At 36.1% G+C, this 18,200-nt stretch overlaps 1 protein-coding gene across 4 annotated transcripts in view; it reads right to left on the bottom strand.

Annotated features, from left to right (window-relative positions):
* Nucleotides 1-18,200, bottom strand: part of RTTN (rotatin) — a 287,438-nt gene that overhangs the window by 49,015 nt on the left and 220,223 nt on the right. For all 4 annotated transcript variants that reach the window (XM_055368332.1, XM_019014234.4, XM_055368333.2 and 1 more), the window contains 4 exons: nucleotides 12,861-12,954; nucleotides 6,860-7,052; nucleotides 4,731-4,821; nucleotides 1,112-1,265 (listed from right to left, as the gene is read on the bottom strand). In XM_055368332.1, coding sequence (XP_055224307.1) covers nucleotides 1,112-1,265; nucleotides 4,731-4,821; nucleotides 6,860-7,052; nucleotides 12,861-12,954 — 532 coding nt within the window. The remainder of the gene's footprint in view (nucleotides 1-1,111; nucleotides 1,266-4,730; nucleotides 4,822-6,859; nucleotides 7,053-12,860; nucleotides 12,955-18,200) is intronic.

Raw genomic sequence — 18,200 nt, forward strand, 5'->3', positions numbered from 1 at the left:
CAGCCAATAGCAGCCAAGATACACAGACCACCTTTTGCTATATGACCTTGGGATCAAACAATCAACCAAAGGTCCTCCAGCTGCTGTCATCTATTCACCACAGTTTTGTGGCACTAGTCTTGCATACATCTTGTGTATCTTCCATGAACTCAATGTCAATGCTTCTCAAGGAATTCTCAAGAAAAACCAAGAAGAGAAATAGTAATAAGATTGTCTCGGGTAGAGTTGAGCTTTGGAAGCCTACAAACCATTCTAATTTCTAAGATGTTTTTGCCTCACCCTCTTCTCCCCAGAATCAATTTTCACTCCTTAGAGACTGGGGGTGATATCACCTTGTTGAGCTTGTCCAGTCTAACCTAATAAGCTTAGTTAGGGTATCACTGCCACTTGTTGAATTTCTAAGGAATTACTATTCCTTTAACATCGAGATCATTTTAACACTGATGAGATGCTGAGAACTGGCTTTGCTGGGTATCATAACACACTTCATTTTCCAGACCTAAAACCAAGTAAATCCATAGTTCAAATAAAACTGAAAGGCAAAGAGAATTACCAAATGGTCAATTACTTCATTATAAATGATTGTTTCCATTTTTAAAACAATTATATTAGATTTTCACAAAGATCCTACTTTGCTTTAATTTTCTCCACTAAGCATTACATTCGACTTTTCATCATAGAATATTTTCCCCTGGAGATAACATTAGATCACAAAATATATATACATTTCAATAATTTAGGACCTTAGGAAATTTTTGATATATTCTAGATTGGCTTATACTTGTTATTGGGAATGTTTTATTAAGCTTTTGGCCTTAGCCATAGTTTATAAGAATAATTAACACCCAGAACTCACTGTACTTTCTAACATCATACAGAGAGCTTTGCCCTCATTTAAACTGAAAACTCAAGGGTAGTCCTTGAGTTTGGTGCCACTTAATTGGTACCACTAAAAGGCATCCAAACTATAAAACACATTATCAAAGCCTTCCAAAATACTAGCAAAAAAGAAACTCAAAAAGTAACCTTCAAGTGAATATCTGAAACAGAGTAAGTTTTTTTTTTCTCAATATTATTCACTTACATTCTAAACTAAAACAATTAAGCTTACCTAATACATCTTTGGTACATATGGTGAGAATTCCAATGATATTGGTGATAAGAGGTTTCACAAGCTCATCCTGAATCACAAGGTCAGGCTCCACCAATAAACACGACTGCAGAAGCCTGGACAAAGAGGATAGGTATTCCAGGAGAAAGGAAACCTGTTTGAAAAGGAGACAGGGTCAAATCAAACATGCCATATAAAAAGCCCATCTCAGTGATACAGCATTTTACTTCTGTAACACAATAAAAAATAAAATATTAACCATAATTTTTCAAGATCTGAAATTAACACATAGCAGACAAAGCATTATTTTTCTCATAAGCATGTCATTAACAGCCATATTAATACTGTCAACTACACACCAAACAAAGCAATGTTTTCAAAGTCAAGTTTTGAATTCCATTTAAAGAAGTAAAGTCTTGGCCAGGTGTGGTGGCTAACACACCTGTAATGCCAGTCCTTTGAGAGGCCAAGGTGGGCAGATGGCTTGAGCCCAGGAGTTTCAGACCAGCCTGGGCAATATGGCGAGATCCTGTTTCCACAAAAAATATAAAAATTAGCCGGGCCTGCAGTCCCAGCTACTTGGGAGGCTGAGATGGGAGGACCACTTAAGCCCAGAAGGTAGAGGCTATAGTGAGCTGTGATCACACCACTGAACTCCAGCCTGGGTGACAGAGTAAAACCCTGTTTCAAAACAAAAAAAAAAGTCCCATATTTTTCAAGTAGTCAAATTATGAAATCAATATTATGGAAGAAGTGGAAAAGTGTATAACAAAGCCATAAAGTCTATAATTTTGTAAAGAAAGAAAGATTACAAAAACACCCTTCAAAGTGCATAAGCAGGGGTGGGGGGAAGCTAGCCTAGTTACTGCTACAAATAAAATGCAAATATGTTCTATTTTTGCCCTCAGCATAAAAATACTATTATTAATTATAAAAGAAAAAATTAAATCATCTTCAATATTACCAACAAAACCATCTCTGGAATTTGCCCTATGCTAATACTGTTAAGTATTAACTGGCAAAAGTACTTTTCAGAAAAATAATCCTCTGAATATGTAACAATTAAAGAATGAGCTGTGATGTCTCATTTGTCCACTACCCTCAAGCAATGAGCCAGTTACATATAAATGAATTTTATAAAGATATTCTGAAATCAGTCATTCTCTCTCTCTGTACACACACACACACACATACACACACACACACACACACGCTTTTTTTCCTCTCACCTTATTCTGGGGTTGTAAGAGTGTAATGAAGAGTCGAGAGCCTGTTGTAAATTTGTGGAGTATGTGTCTCTGAGGTCAATGGTCTCAGACTATTTACAAATAGTTCTGTCCTACTTCTCCTGATGAATACGTCCTCCCTTTATCTAATCTGCCAACTTACTTTATATAAAAGTGTAGGTGGCTCCAGGCTTCACAAACTCTTCAGTTTGTGAAATTTAATTTGTTTACTGCCGTGAAGTCTTGAGACTTCATATTACATTCATACTCTACACTACTGAAATTATAGCAAGTCTGACCTCTGGATGTATGAAATATTACCATAAATAGATAAACCGTGCCAGGTGAGGCAAGAAGAAGTGTTATAGAGAAAAAGCTGAATTGCTAAAGATTCTTTTGTATATGATCACATTCAAGATTAAATAAAATATTAATATCTTAAGAGTAGTTGATAAAGTAACTCTTTTTCTATGTATGGCCCTCTTAAAAAAAAATACCAACCAACTGACCACAAACTTTAATACATCATACGTTTAGCAGAGTATCACCTCACCAGCAGGGTTCTGACCACCCCACCTGCCGCAGGCACTCGCAGCCTGCTCCCTCACCTCCCCAGGTTTCTGCTTAAGTGTCACCTTCAGGAGGCCCCTCCCCTTGCTGACACACCCTTTCACCCATCCTCAATTACTTTTTTCCATACCATTTGTGACTATCTGATACAATGCATTTTATTTACTAGTTCACTGTCTGTCTCCTGCATTTATGGCACAGACTCTATGTGAGGAGAGATGCTCATCTGCTTTGTTCAAGGATATATCACTAGCACCTAGAACAGAATCTGGTAAAGCAGAGGCTCAAGAATTTTCTGAAATGAGTGAATGATCTTATATAAATACCAAGAGCCCAGAAGCATTTAATCTACATAAGGCCAGCTAGTGCAGTGGTTAAGAATGTGGGCCCTGGAACTGACCTGCATGGGTTGGAATCTATGTCAGAGACCTTGGACAAGTCACTTATCTCTCTGGGCCTCAGGCATTTCCTTTATAAAATGACATTAATGATAACTTCATGATTCTTGTGAAGATTACATGAATTAACAAAAACAAATGCCCATAAATGTTTGCTACTGCTATTATTCATTCATCCCACAAGTATCAAGTGAGCACCTGTCATGAGACAAGCCCTGCGCCAGACACTCAGAACACAATGGAACATAACAGCCAGCAACGTCCTGACTCCATGGAGCTGACTGTGCCCCTCTGGCCTCATCTTGCCCTCATAGATTCTGCTCCAGCCACTCCACCCTCCTTGCTGTCTCTTGGATAGGCCAAGCATACCCCAACCTCAGGGGTCTTGCAATGACCATAGGACTAGCTTCTTCACTAACTTTGGGTCCCACGACATGGCCTAATCATCCTAAGTGGAATAGCCCTACCCTTCCAACTCTGACATCACTTCCTGTCCCCTGCTTTAGTTTTTCTTCTGAGATGTCTATCATCTTCAGGCATATATGGATTTTCTAATTATCTATTCTCCCAACTTGAGGGAAGGGTCTTTGTTTTATTCACTTGGAGAAGATACAGGCACACAGCAAGTACTCAACAAAGATTTGCTGGATGGAGAGCAGAAAAATGGAGGAGACAGTCATTATGCAATAGGCATGCTCAGGTGAAAACACTGCACCAGGACAACAGCTTCAAAGACCATGTGTGTAGCATTCCCAAACTTTGTAATGGGGTCCGTCTTATTCAGCTCAAAGAACACATCTCAAAGCAAGAGATATTGGTCTACTTCACCTTTAATTCATCACCTCCTAAATAAATCTTGTAGCCCTTCTTAAAATTTGATTTTGAAATAAAATTTCTGTTAGCAACAGCTACATGAATAATTGTTAAGCATGTTTTATAAATAGATTCTAGCTATAGGCAAGAATTTAAAACAGTAAATATCTGTGAAGGAACAAGAATAAATCATTTTTATCAAATTGGGTTTTGAAAATACACATAACTTAGCCACCAAATATTTTAACAACTTTAACTTTGGTGTAAATAACAGAGCTAGCCTAAAATCACAGAAGCAGGAAGTGAACTATACCAATGTCCCTCTTTATTAAAGTGGTGCTCCAAGATATCCAGACACTTGATCATACATTTAAAAGCTGGTTAATGATGGAGTCAAGAATAGAATCTAGGTCTTCAAACCCCACCTCTCTTTTCTAACATCCAAACATGTCCCATATTAAAATTTTAAGTAACATATTTCAAATAATCTCATCATACCATGTATATTTTGAGAGGTTTTCATCCTTTTCCTATGACTAGTATCTCCTCAGCAAGATTTTTATTTTTGACACCTAACGTAAACAAACCCACAAACAGACTTGAGATGCTTACCTGAGCCTGAGTGTGTTCAGCTGGAGGTGATGAAGGCAGCAGGGCTCTGAGTTCCTGGACACATGTCTGTATGAGGGTAGCATCTGCAATGCTGTGACGATCAGAAAAAGAAAATCCTTCAGAAGATTAGTATACTTTTTATTAAAGATTAAGAAATCAGAATTTGAAGTTTAAAGGTAACTCGAATACAATTCAAGAGAAAGGATCTTTATAAGCAAAGAAAATGTTTATAAAAAGATATCTCAAAGAATTTCAAATTGTATCCTGGGTTACCTTCAAACAGGAAAATATCTTGTCAGAGAAAAGTGAGAAGCAAAGAGTTGTGAAGAAAATATCTAAGGAAACCTAATTAAAAGCAGAATAAAATATAATACAGCCCATTCGGAAAGAAAGCAAATGAGTAACAGGAAACTTGGTGGTTATTTTCCTAATAAAATAGCAAAAATACTGGCTAAAATAGCAAGAACACTGTTCATATTTAGAAAGTAAAAAACAAAATAAAGTAAAACAGGCCGGGTGCGGTGGCTCACGCCTGTAATCCCAGCACTTTGGGAGGCCAAGGTGGGTGCATCACCTGGGGTCAGGAGTTCAAGACCAGCCTGGCGAACATGGTGAAACCCCGTCTCTACTAAAGATACCAAAAATTAGCTGGGTGTAGTGGCAGATGCCTGTAATCCCAGCTACTCAGGAGGTTGAGACTGGAGAATCGCTTGAACCCAGGAGGCGGAGGTTGCAGTGAGCCGAGATCGCGCCACTGCACTCCAGCCTGGGCAATAAGAGTGAAACTCTGTCTCAAAATAAATAAAAATAAAAAAATAAAAATAAAGTAAAACAAGTAGGATTTTTTTAAAGTCAAAAATGAAAAACAGGTATGGAAATATGATAAGCCTTTGCCATAAAAGGTCTTTTAATGCCCCTGTGGCCTCAATGCCACATCAGACTCTTAGCTGACTCATAAGAAGCAAAGAAGATCCTATCCCTAGAGCTCTATTTTGGTCATCTTCAGGCAGGAGCATCCAGGAAGGAAAGCCAACTGACTAGCAGTTACTTTTCCAATCCGAGTAGGTACAGTAAAAAAATGACCAATAAATATTAAAGCCAGAACAAACTCATAGTCCACTGCGTATCATACACGTTAAAGGAATAATTACAATTGAATGAGGTGAAACAAGGAATACTTCTTTTAGAGTTTATATTTTTTAGAGTTTTCTTAATATTCCAGAAAGAAAGAGAAGACACTATGATTTGGCAAAAAGACGCAAGACATTTCAGATGGTGTATGTTCAAAGGTAAAGGGACAGAGAGACAGAGAAATGCAAATAAACATGTGGTCAAAAGGAGGTGGGTATGGTTGGCTAGAATAAACTGAACACCAGAAGAAAAGAGAAGTAATACTTAAGGGGGTATCCTAGATACCATCACTTTTAATTCTCACACTAACCCCATTAAATAGGTGTTAATGACACACTAGGGAGTAATTTCCCAAGGCTGCAAGCTACTGAGTGAATGAACTATAATTAGACCTTAGGTCAACCTGAATTCAATATCTAGTCCTTTTCTACTATACCTTACTAGAAATTCAGAAAAACTATGTTACAGACTGATTAATATCAAATAAATGAGTAATAAAAATTCAAATAATTTTTCTTTGAATTTAATTTCCCTAAATTTTATCAGAATACTTTTTGATGAAAAGTTTAATTTCCCTTAACAAAATAACTCCAAATGAATTTAACCAATAATTTTTCAACCCAGGGACATTATTCTGATATGACCACTAAAAAGATGAATTCCCAAAGTCCCTCACATCCATTAAGAACAGGGGATAGCACCATATTCCTTAAGTGTGCTGGAGGATAAATAAGGTTTAGAATCCATGAATTTTAGAAAGCAGGAGTTTTTCTTTGGCCTTAATGGTCGAGATAACAAACTAATACAAGTGCTTTAATAGATGTAAAATAAAAACCACCAAGACAATTCTGGCAAAAGCAAAATCCTAGAGTTCAATGAGCCTAAAAAAGAATAAAGCTGTATTCCCAGGTCACATGAAATCTTGTATCAAGTCATGAATACAGTTTGTGTAAATTTATCTCAACTAACATGCCTCTCTAGGAGTATTTATCTCTTACCTACAGAGAAGTTCTATGAGATGAGCTTGTCGAAAAGCCTTTGCAGTGTCTCTGGGAGCAATCGTCAAGAGGTTGTCCAAGAGGCTGCACATTGCTGAAAGAAGAGATGGAGTAACAAAAACACACAGTTTGGGCAGGGGAGCAGAAAGAGATGAATCATGAGGTGGCCGTGGTGATGTACTTTCCTGGTGACCTATTATTGAAAATAAACATAAGAATTATTATTTTATTTACCTTACAGCTATGTACAATACTCAAAAGTTCTTATAATCATACAAAAGTTCCTGAAAATGATAATGTATAGTTGGGGAATTGCCTTAGCTGCTTGGCTCATCTTAACCTTGAGGTTAGGGGTCAGGCTACCCCTACTACTCCTGACCTCCACCCTCCACCATGTGTGGATGTAGATGCGTAGATGTGTACACACGGACATTGTCGTATGCAGAAGAGACAAGTCAGAAATGGCAGAACATGACTTCATGCCCCAAGTATTCAGACACTGAGGAACAAAAAGATGATTTACAATCCTTTTTCTGAAACTCGAGGGGCCAAAGGTGTGTCCAAATTCAAATAATCTTTAGGTTTTTTTCAGAGTAAAATCTTACTATTTTTATTATTTTTTAATTTTTAATTATGGATATATAATCATTGTACATATTTATGGGGTACACATGATATTTTGATACAGGCATACTATGTGCAATGCTCAAATCAAGGTAACTGGGACATCCATCACCTCAAACATTTACCATTTCTTTGTGTTGGGAACATTCCAACTCCATTCTTTTAGTTATTTTGAACTATACAATAAATTATTGTTAACTATAGTTACCCTGTTGTGCTACTGAACACTAGATCTTATTCCTCCTAACTGTATTTTGTACCCACTAACCATCCCTTCTTTATCTCTGGCTCTCCACTCTTTAGCCTCTGGTAAGCCTCATTCTACTCTCTATCTTCATGAGTTCAACTTTTTTTTTTTTTTTAGTTCCCAAATATGAGTTGCAATATTTGTCTTTCTGTGCCTGGCTTATTTCATTTAACACAATGGCCTCCAGTTCCATCCATGTTGCTGCAAATGACAGGACTTCATTCTTTTCTCTGAGTAGTATTTCATTGTGTACATATATGGTTCATTTTCTTTATCCATTCATTTGCTGACGGAACTTAGACTGATTCCCTATCTTGGCTATCACGAATGGCGTTGCAATCAACATGGGAGTGCAGCTATCTCGTCGATATACTTTTTTTTTCTTTTAGATATATACTCAGCAGCTGGATTGCTGGATCAGAGGGTAGGTTCTATTTTTAGTTTTTGAGGAACCTGCATACTGTTCTCCACAGTGGTTCCCAAAAACACTGTATGAGAGCTCCCTTTTCTCCAAAATACTTTTAGACTTTAGAACAGTAATAAGGTACCTGCACCCTACATTAGTGAACACCTCCATTAACCTTTGAGCATTCCCTTACTTTCTGGCACAGCAAGATGTTCCAGGTTCATCTTGTTCTTTCCTCGTCCAAGCTCTAAAATTGGATATTTGTTCCAAAGTGTCGATTCCCTAAAGTGGAGAATGGAGTTTGGAAAGCAAGATTTGGGCACTAAATGTATACATTGCTATTTAGAGTGTCACTGTTTCTAAGCTAGAAAACATGTGTGTATATACGTATGCATGCACATACATACCCCTGGGCACATAAACATATATTTTATCTACGAATTAAAAATCATTAATTTGCCTGTAATTCCAGAATTTTGTGAGGCTGGGGTAGGAGGATCACTTTAGGCAAGGAGTTCAAGATCAGCCTGAGCAACATACAGAAACCTATCTCTACAAAAAAATTTAAAAATGAACCAGGCATGGCGGCACATTCCTTTAATCCTGGCTACTCGGGATGAGGTGGGAGGATTGCTTGAGCCCAGGAGGTCGCAACTGCAGTGAACTATGATCACAGCACTGTACTCCAGCCTGGATGACAGAATGAGACCTCATCTCTTAAAAAACAAAATAATTGATTCATACTGAAAGCTCCAAATATAATCCAACACTCCAAATATAATCCAACATTAAACATCTTCCTCCTTCCATATTTGTAATTTCCGTTATGTGAACGTAAAAATTCTGGCTTTCATTGTCTACAATATATTTACTTATTTGCCTTGCCTTATGAACACAATAAGTAGTTTCAGAATTTCTAACTAATAATACTGCAAAAAATAAAACTAGTAACTAGAGTTCAATGCTTGGTTACAGTTCTTTTTGCCAATAGTGTGAGGACTAAAGTCCTAAAAATATGTCTGAGAGTTACTGGGGTTACTTCCTCTCTCACTTCAATGCTATTCATGTGAAATGTAGCTGGATTAATTGGTTTGTATTCCATGTTATTGTTTCCCATTTTTGTTGATTTTATTTTTCTTTTCAGCAAGTAAAACATACATGGTTACAAAAGTCAACCTATACAAGAAGATACATGCAGAGAAGGGTCACCATCCCACCCCTCAATCTCTTCTACACTGTTCCCATCCTCTCTTATTTCCTAACTAACTCCCACCCATTCTCATAATTAATCTCATTCATTTCCAGCTGTTCCTTCCTGTTTTCTTTCTACAAAATAGATATACGTATGTTAAATTTCCCCTTCTTTCATATGCAAAAGTAGAAAACTGTAAATATCATAAACTATAAATACTCTTTTTCATTGTGCTTCTTTCTGCAGTTGACAATATTTCCTAAAATTTGTTCCATATCTGTTTGAAGATATCCTCCCCTCTCTCTTTTTTTTTTTTTTTTTTTTTTTTTTTTTTTTTTTTTTTTTTGGAGAAATGGTCTCTCTGTTGCCCAGGCTGGAGTCTGGTGCAATTATGGCTCACTGAAGCCTCAAAGCCTGGGCTCAAGTGCTCCTCCCACCTCAGCCTCCTGAGTAGCTGAGACCACAGGTGTATGCCACCATGCCTGGCTAATTTATTTTATATTTTGTAGAGATACAGTCTCACTATCGTGAGAAGTATCTCCCACCTCAGCCTCCAAAAGTTCTAGGATTATTGGTGTGAGCTGCTGTGCCCAGCCCCCTCTTTCTAATAGCTGTAGTTCTCCATTGTTATTTTAAAAATAAATTTTATTTATAAATAATTTTGTTATATGTTTATCATTATCTATATATTGTTATATATCTATCAAAAACTATCCTTCTACTTACAGGCATTTGTGTTGTTTCCATGTTTTATAATTACAAACAATGCTTGCTAAATTATCAAGTACATATGTATTTTTATATTGCTGGAGATAAATAAAAGAGAATTCCTAGAAGTGGAATTGTTTAATCAAAAGTAAATACATAGTTTTGTTATCTATTGCCAAATTCCCTTCCAAAATTATACTAATTTGCATTTTCTCTAACAATGTATGAAAGTGCTTATTTTCCACAGCCTCGCCAAAAGAATGTACTGCCAATACTTAATTGTTGGCAATTTAATAAATAAAAAAGTATCTTCGGGTAGTATTAATTTGTATAATATTTTTCCAAAGATAAAGGCTACTTTTAGGTCCTTTGTGAATTATCTTTTCATGTTTTCTGCTCATTTTTACATGAGAGTTTGTGTTCTTTTCCCCTCAAATATTACGCCTGTAATCCCAGCCACTTGGGAAACTGAGACAGGAGGATTACTTGAGTCCAGGCGTTCGAGACTACAATGAGCTATGACCATGCCACTGCACTCCAGCCTGGGTGACAGAGCTAGACCCTGTGTCTTAAAAAATAATCATAAATCTTTGGAAATAAAAATGGAAAAAATTAAATTGAGATAATTCTAATGAAAATTGTCCAAATGATTTCAAGGGAAATCTTTCAGTATTCATAAAATATGTATTACATATCTTCAGCACTTCTAGAGCAAGCATATATAGAAATCTTTTTTGAATTTTTCTGTAAAGAGAGCTAGTTCAGAATATAAATTGATACATATTTTTTCAATTTTCTTGCTAATTTATTTTGTAAAACTAAGGAGGATATTTGACACCCTGATCTCTTATTTCCAAGTTTTGAAAAAAAAGGAATATACCTGATAGTGTCATATATCACCAAAAAATTGTGAGGATTAATCCTCTGTTCATGCCTCCCCTTTCTGTGGGTATTCTTTCTTTTATATGCTTTTTTTTTTTTTTTGGTCATATATATGTCCTGAAATGATTGGCAAAGAGTAAAATTGCATAAATATACCTTGAAAGCATACTATTTGTGGACGGGCATGGTGGCTCATGTCTGTAATCCCAGCACTTTGGGAGGCCAAGGCAGGTGGATCATCTGAGGTCAGGGGTTAGAGACCAGCCTGGGCAACATGATGAAACCCAAGCTCTACTAAAAATACAAAAATTAGGCAGGTGTACCGGTGCACCTCTGTAATCCCAGCTACTCAGGAGGCTGAGGCAGAAGAATCTCCTGAACCCAGGAGGCAGAGGCTGCACTGAGCCAAGATTGCGCCACTGCACTCCAGCCTGGGCAACAGAGTGAGACTGCCTCCAAAAAAAAAAAAAAAAAGCATAATACTTGAAAATAAAATAAATTTAAAATCAAAGGTAATCCAAACAAAAAAACAGAAAGCCTGTATATCCACACAAATGCCTATATCACGTGATGAATGGGTAACTGTAATATATTCATACAGTGGAATATTATTTGTCAATAAATAAATGAAGTTCTGATACATGCTAGCACATGGATGAACCCTGAAAAGAGCACACTAAGTGAAAGAAGCCAGTCACACAAGACCATGTTATATGATTCCATTCATACAAAATGTCCAAAACGGGCAAATCTATAAAGAAGGAAAGTAGATTAGTGATTCCGCAGAGTGCCAAGAATGGGGGAGAGAGGGAGTGACTGCTAATGGGTATAGGGTTTTTTTGCAGGATGATGGAAATATCCTAAAATTGATCGTGGTGACGGTTGCACAACTCTGAATATACTTAAAACCAATAAAGTATACACTTTAAACAAGTGAATTATATGGTATGTGAATTATATCTCAATAAAGCTGTTAAAAATCAGAGTAAGGCAACATGCTTTTAGAGATAAATGTTCATGAAATTCATGATCCAATTTCATTTCATGCCCTATGTCCTGAGCCATTTAAATAATCTGAGTTTGCTCCTTTTGTTCTTAAGAAGATCAAATGAGTATTTTCTACAGTTAAATAATTTTATATATAGTGAACATGAATTACTAAAAACCAAAATGGAACACTGTTTAGGAAATTATTGGAACAAATATTGTAATGAAAGTTCAAAGTTTTAATTCAGCAAGTTTTTCTTAATGTTTCAGAAAGTATTTTTTCTGCATATGCTTATATGTATGCCAGTGTTTAAAATTACTTTCTTTTTAGATAGTATAGTCCTTTCAAGTCAGGAATTTAATGCTACTGAATAAGGCTTATATACTCTCTAGAATTTAAAAAAAAAAAAAAAAGCAAAGTTGCAAATTTGAAGCACAGCAGGGTTGGAAGCAGTTCCCAGTACAAGGAGCAAAATTTATATATTACCATTAATAAAAATAAGTCCCAAGTTGTGTATTGTGCATTTCTAATAAAATAAAGACTCAATACATTTTATGTGCCTTTAAATGGAAGCATAGCCTTAGAAAATACTTAAAACCAGAATCGCTTTACTTTCAAGTGGATTACTTGTAGCAAAGTGTTTTCTCAAAAGAAGGGAAAAAATAAAGTTAAGTTATACCCATCAGTTCCCAAATTCAAATGTCAAATACCTACGAGCGTCTAATAAGGAGCCACACAGGAATTGGACTATTTATTTAAGAGCCAAATTCCATTTATTAGTTAAGAGCATTTATTTTATTAATTTCTGATATATTGGTTCTAAATGTATTTCATAATGGTCTATAACTTATTTCATTAACATTTTGTTCTTTAGACATTTACTTTCAAAATATCTGTCTGGACCAACTTGTCACTTTTCTTTTTGAAGGTAGAATGTCTTCACTAAAAGGATACCTTGAGCCACAAACTGGTCATGGGAGGCTTCAGGTAGAAGTGTTGTTGACTGCACAAGTGGCTGAACTTCAGTACTCTCCAATGAAGGTGCCACCTATGAATGAGTAAATCCTTTTACTTATTAATGTTACAGTACGGAAAATGAAACACAGGCAACATACACACAAGATATCCTTAAACAAGGAGGTTTAAAACAAAATTATACTAGTCAGGACAACTAGAAAAGATTCCATATCTTGGGAGTTACAGCAGTTTTTTTAAATGGCATTTCCACTTCTTAAAGGAATTGTTATCATTTACGTAAATCAGTAACTCAAAGGAGCAGTATTGACTTCAGGCCCATTTAGGAGTTTAAGGTTCCCACAAGGCCAATTCCCTCATTGCCCAAATGTTAGAAAGGCTAAAATATACCACCTTAACTATAATTTATTGTGATATTTTGCATTTCTTGATTCACAATAAAGATATTTTTAATGTTCCAAATGGCACATATAAATTTTAATAGTGCCTAAAAAATTAGAAGTATTAAAAGATTTTTCTCTACCTCACCTCCTATCAAGGAAGAACACTAAAAAATTGTGCCAGTTTGCTGAGATTGCTTCAGAATACAACATTAAATATAACAAAATCCGTGGAAAGCAAGTACAATTTCACTTACAGGTTTATAATGAGCGGACCGACCTTCTAAGACTGAAAAAGCACAAAGTGATGTGTCTGGCACCTCTTAGGTGAAAAACACTTACGTGGTGAGGTCAGATAACTCTTTTCCTTACCATCAATTTCTCTTCTGTGAAGTAACACGAAGTGCCCATACCTGGGTAGCCTCCGTATCAGTACATGCAACACAACATTAGCTATCCATAGAAGTTATAAACCATCATCCCAGACTCAGATCCTATATAGCTCACAGTATTTGTACATTGATTGTGTATGTATCTTAACACTTAGAGTACCTTAGAATTACCATGATGAAATGAAAGCAAAAACTAAGGTTATTTTCATTTGCAGTTTCTAATAGTAAAGAGAATATAAATTTGAAGAAATTACTAAAAATGGAATATACAGTTTTTTAAATCCCCCTTTTAACTTGAGCCCTTAACCATCTTTCACCACATTAAGTAAGTATAACAGTCATGATGCCAAGAAATAAGTGAGAAAGCTGCAGCTAAAAAATGTAAGCTAAGCACATAATCTAAAAAGTAAATCTGGAAAAAAGTTCAGTCTAAATAAGTCAATCATAAACAAACATCGAATGCCTTATTTTATATAGTATTAAATCCAGATACTAGGTAAAAATAACCTAAAGCTTGTTTATTTTTTACTTTTTTTTTTTTTTTTTGAGACGGAGTCTTGCTCTGTTGCCCAGGCTGGAGTGCAGTGGCGCGATCTCGGCTCACTGCAAGCTCTGCCTCCCGGGTTCACGCCATTCTCCTGCCTCAGCCTCCCAAGTAGCTGGGACTACAGGCGCCCGCCACCACACCCGGCTAATTTTTTGTATTTTTAGTAGAGGCAGGGTTTCACTGTGTTAGCCAGGATGGTCTCGATCTCCTGACCTCGTGATCCACCCGCCTCTGCCTCCCAAAGTGCTGGGATTACAGGCGTGAGCCACCGCGCCCGGCAAGCTTGTTTATTTTTAAAAATATATTTGCCTACAATTTGGCAATGAGAGGTATGTGAAAAAATGTTCCTGTCAACAGATATCAAGACAACATTTATAGTTCTGTGAAGAAAATAATCCTATGCCAAGACTGATATCACAAACTATGCACAAGCTAATATATCTGGCTCCTGCCACAACTCTTTTGGTTGTATAAGAAAAGTTAAGGGGATAATGATGCTGAAATCCTTTATCATTTCACTGAACATTCTTTCAACTGATAAAGACTCAAGAAGGCCTTATTACTGATATAAATAGAATAGGTACCTGGTTTGTGGTTTCAACAATCGGTGTAGGAAAAGAAAGCTTATAACGGCCCACTAAATACCTGGCTCATTAGAAGAAAGCAAAGTTGTGATTCATGACAAAGGTCAGGCATTAATAAAGATGTGATTTTCCTTAGTATAGTCCACAGAAGGGATACACAAGTTTACAAAAGATGGTTTTAGAAAGTACCTTATTGTATTATAACTTACCCCATGTGGTGGGGAAACACAATGATTGCTTTATATGGTGCTTTAAAATTGATTATGATTTATATTTCTACTAGCCTCTACTTTTTAAGTGTGCTAAACTAACATATTGCTATTTTAATAACTAAAAGCAAAAAAGTATTAAAGCAAATTGTCCCAGTTCTATGCTCAAATCTTTGCTTGTTTAGATATAATCTCCAATCGATAGTATTTGGTTACATTTGATAAAGTACATCGATATGTAAATATGTTACTTTTCACCTTAAAATCCAAGTAATAACTAGACAATTTTGGCATTAAGTATTAGCTACTGGAAGGTGCGGTATGAGCCTACGAAGCTACAGGCAGAAAAAGCCTGACCTAGTCCACGTCCTCATTTAGAGAAAACGACCACAAGTTAAGGGATTTGTCCGAGTTGAGACTAATTAGGATTCTCAGTCCGGAACTGCATTCATGACAGCATAAATTCGTTAAAATCAGAGGAAGTCCTCAGATGTACCTCTTGAGAAAGCTGGCCGGCCTTGTTTGAGAGGAGAGGCTTGCTTCTTTCTCCCTGATCCCCCTGTGTCCCCGTGGAACTTCAGTTAGACTAACTTCACCTGCCCCATCCCAGGTGAAGGAGGAGGAATTGGCTTAGTTTAAGAGCAAACTTAGTCTGCTGAAGTCATCCGTTCCTGTCAAGCTTCTCGTTGCTCTGTACCTCACAGTAAGTAGGATAACTAGGGTTGTCCTCTTACAACAGCGAGAGTCTAATTCTTGTATCTATCACTTGCTTAATTCATTAGAATGGTCTAAGTGCAAAATCACAATCTAGACTTTTCCCTCGCTTTCACATCTGCCACATGACATATCCTGAGATCTTCAATTTATAATCCCTCGGTAAGACAAAAAAAATCTGAATCTGAATATATTTCTAGCCTTATTACTTTACAGATATTACAAAAGACAATACAAGCTTTTTAGAGCAGGCTGATGCTACTTATAGGTACTGTCCTAAAACAGACTCAGATTAGTGTAATGATGTTGCTAGGGGATAGGAGCTGGGGAAAAGGGGAGATGTTTGGTCAAAGAGTGCAAACTTTCAGATAAGATGAGTATGTTCTGGGGATCTAATGTGTAGCATGGTGAATATGGTTAATATGGTCTAATGTGTAGCATGGTGAATATGGTTAATAACACTGCATGCACAGTCTACTTGAAAGAGAGTAGTTCTTAAGTGTTCTCACCACAAAAAAAAAAAGGTTAACTCTTAGGTGACAGATGTGTTAACTAATTTGACTGTGGTAATCATTTCATCACATATACATATATCAAGTAATCTCACTGTGTATCTCAAATATATACAATTTTATTTGTCATTTTAGCTCAAAACTAGGGGAAAATATAAAATAAAATGGACTCAAATCTTGCTTATAAAAACTGAAAAAAATTGTTCTTCAATGTGTTTGTAAGCAGATTTGGTAACTAAACAAAGTTTCTAAATTATGCTTCAGTGTAAAATAAGCAGCTAAAATTAAGAAAGTCCCTTTGAAATCACTGAAAATAGCAGAGTCATTTGCCACATCCAAGTAGAATTGGAATGTAAAAAACAATTTCTGTCATATAAGCAAAAATGCATCAATGTACAAAAATGATTTTCTTTGTATCTGCCTTACAGAAGCAAGTGATTTCACTAGACACTTTAACTTTTTTTGAAAGTTAATTCAGAACTTGAATATTGTATTTGCCAAAATGATCTTGTAACAGTTTCATCATCTTCCCTCAAAAGCAGTACTGGTGCCAAAAAAGTTTATTTAATTGTTTTAAAGGTACAAAGGGAGAAAAATAAGGATTGTAGTGTGAAAAAAATAAAGTACAAGTCTAGCCACATTTTGAAAACATGGAAAAATATAAGATATGAAGGGTTTCTAAGAGATTCTAAGCTTCATGTGCTCATTTTAATAAATAATACCTTTCTCTATATGCCCAAGAGCAGGAAAGCTTCGGCATGCTTCTCAATTTGTAATCATTAATTCTAACCAAATTATAACAAGAAGTTTAAATTATTTCAACTAATAGATTCATAATTCAAATGGATTATGTACAATATATGTAAAAAAAAGAAAGCTCAGAAAAGTCCTCTGAAGGAATGAGCAGAAGATGATAGACGATTCTTGCATGTCTAACTAAAGGACCACTTAAAGAGACAGATTATCACCACAACACAGTCACAGTTCCTGTGCCGTCCTGTGTGTAATCTAAGAGCACAAATTTCCAAGAGCTTGTCTCACTTGTATTTTCCTCCTAACTAAATATAAAAGGTTGTTAGACTCTGGATAATCCACAGGTAGCTGAAATTTATTTAAACAGAGTATAACATTTTCTTTCTCTCTCCACCATCACACAAACTGCCACCTCCTCAAGTTTTCCTGGGGTCACCATGCTGGAGGTATTTGTATGTCCTATCAGTGATGCCTATGTCAAAACTATTTTTCTTTTAGAAAGCCTCTTGGATCCATCCCTGCTTAAACTGTCCTCTGTCTACTCTTCCTTCTATAAAACAATATTAACTACCATCAAATGAGTGTCAATACGTTATTTCTCTCATATCAGTTGTAATGTTTCATGCCATTCCATGCTGCTGAAATATCCTTACATCTTTATCTTTATAGCTATTATATCTTACATCTTCAAATCCAAAAGCTGATTCAACTTTCTTAACTAACTCCTATCTGATTAGTCAGGTCATCAAACTTTAGCTTTCCGTCCCACATTCTACTCCAAACAACCTCTTGCATTTTCTGAATGTTAATGCCTTCAGTACAACACAACTTCATATTTAGTTAGGAAGTCTAAGTATGCTTTATGTTCTCAAGTAGACTTTTGTCATTTGTTAAGTGGTCACTGAATCCTAAGGAATATTTGAATCTTTTCAGTCCCTTGCAAATGTTTGTATGCATATAAAAGAAAGGGGATAATATTTTAAAGCCCATTTCAGTGGCCAGTTCCTACACAAAATCACTTTTCTTTTTTTTTTTTTTTTTTATTATACTTTAAGTTTTAGGGTACATGTGCACATTGTGCAGGTTAGTTACATATGTATACATGTGCCATGCTGGTGCACTGCACCCACTAACTCGTCATCTAGCATTACGTATATCTCCCAATGCTATCCCTCCCCCCTCCCCCCACCCCACAACAGTCCCCAGAGTGTGATATTCCCCTTCCTGT

This window comes from Gorilla gorilla, chromosome 17 (assembly GCF_029281585.2).
Source record: "Gorilla gorilla gorilla isolate KB3781 chromosome 17, NHGRI_mGorGor1-v2.1_pri, whole genome shotgun sequence".
NCBI classification, from domain to species: Eukaryota; Metazoa; Chordata; class Mammalia; order Primates; family Hominidae; genus Gorilla; species Gorilla gorilla.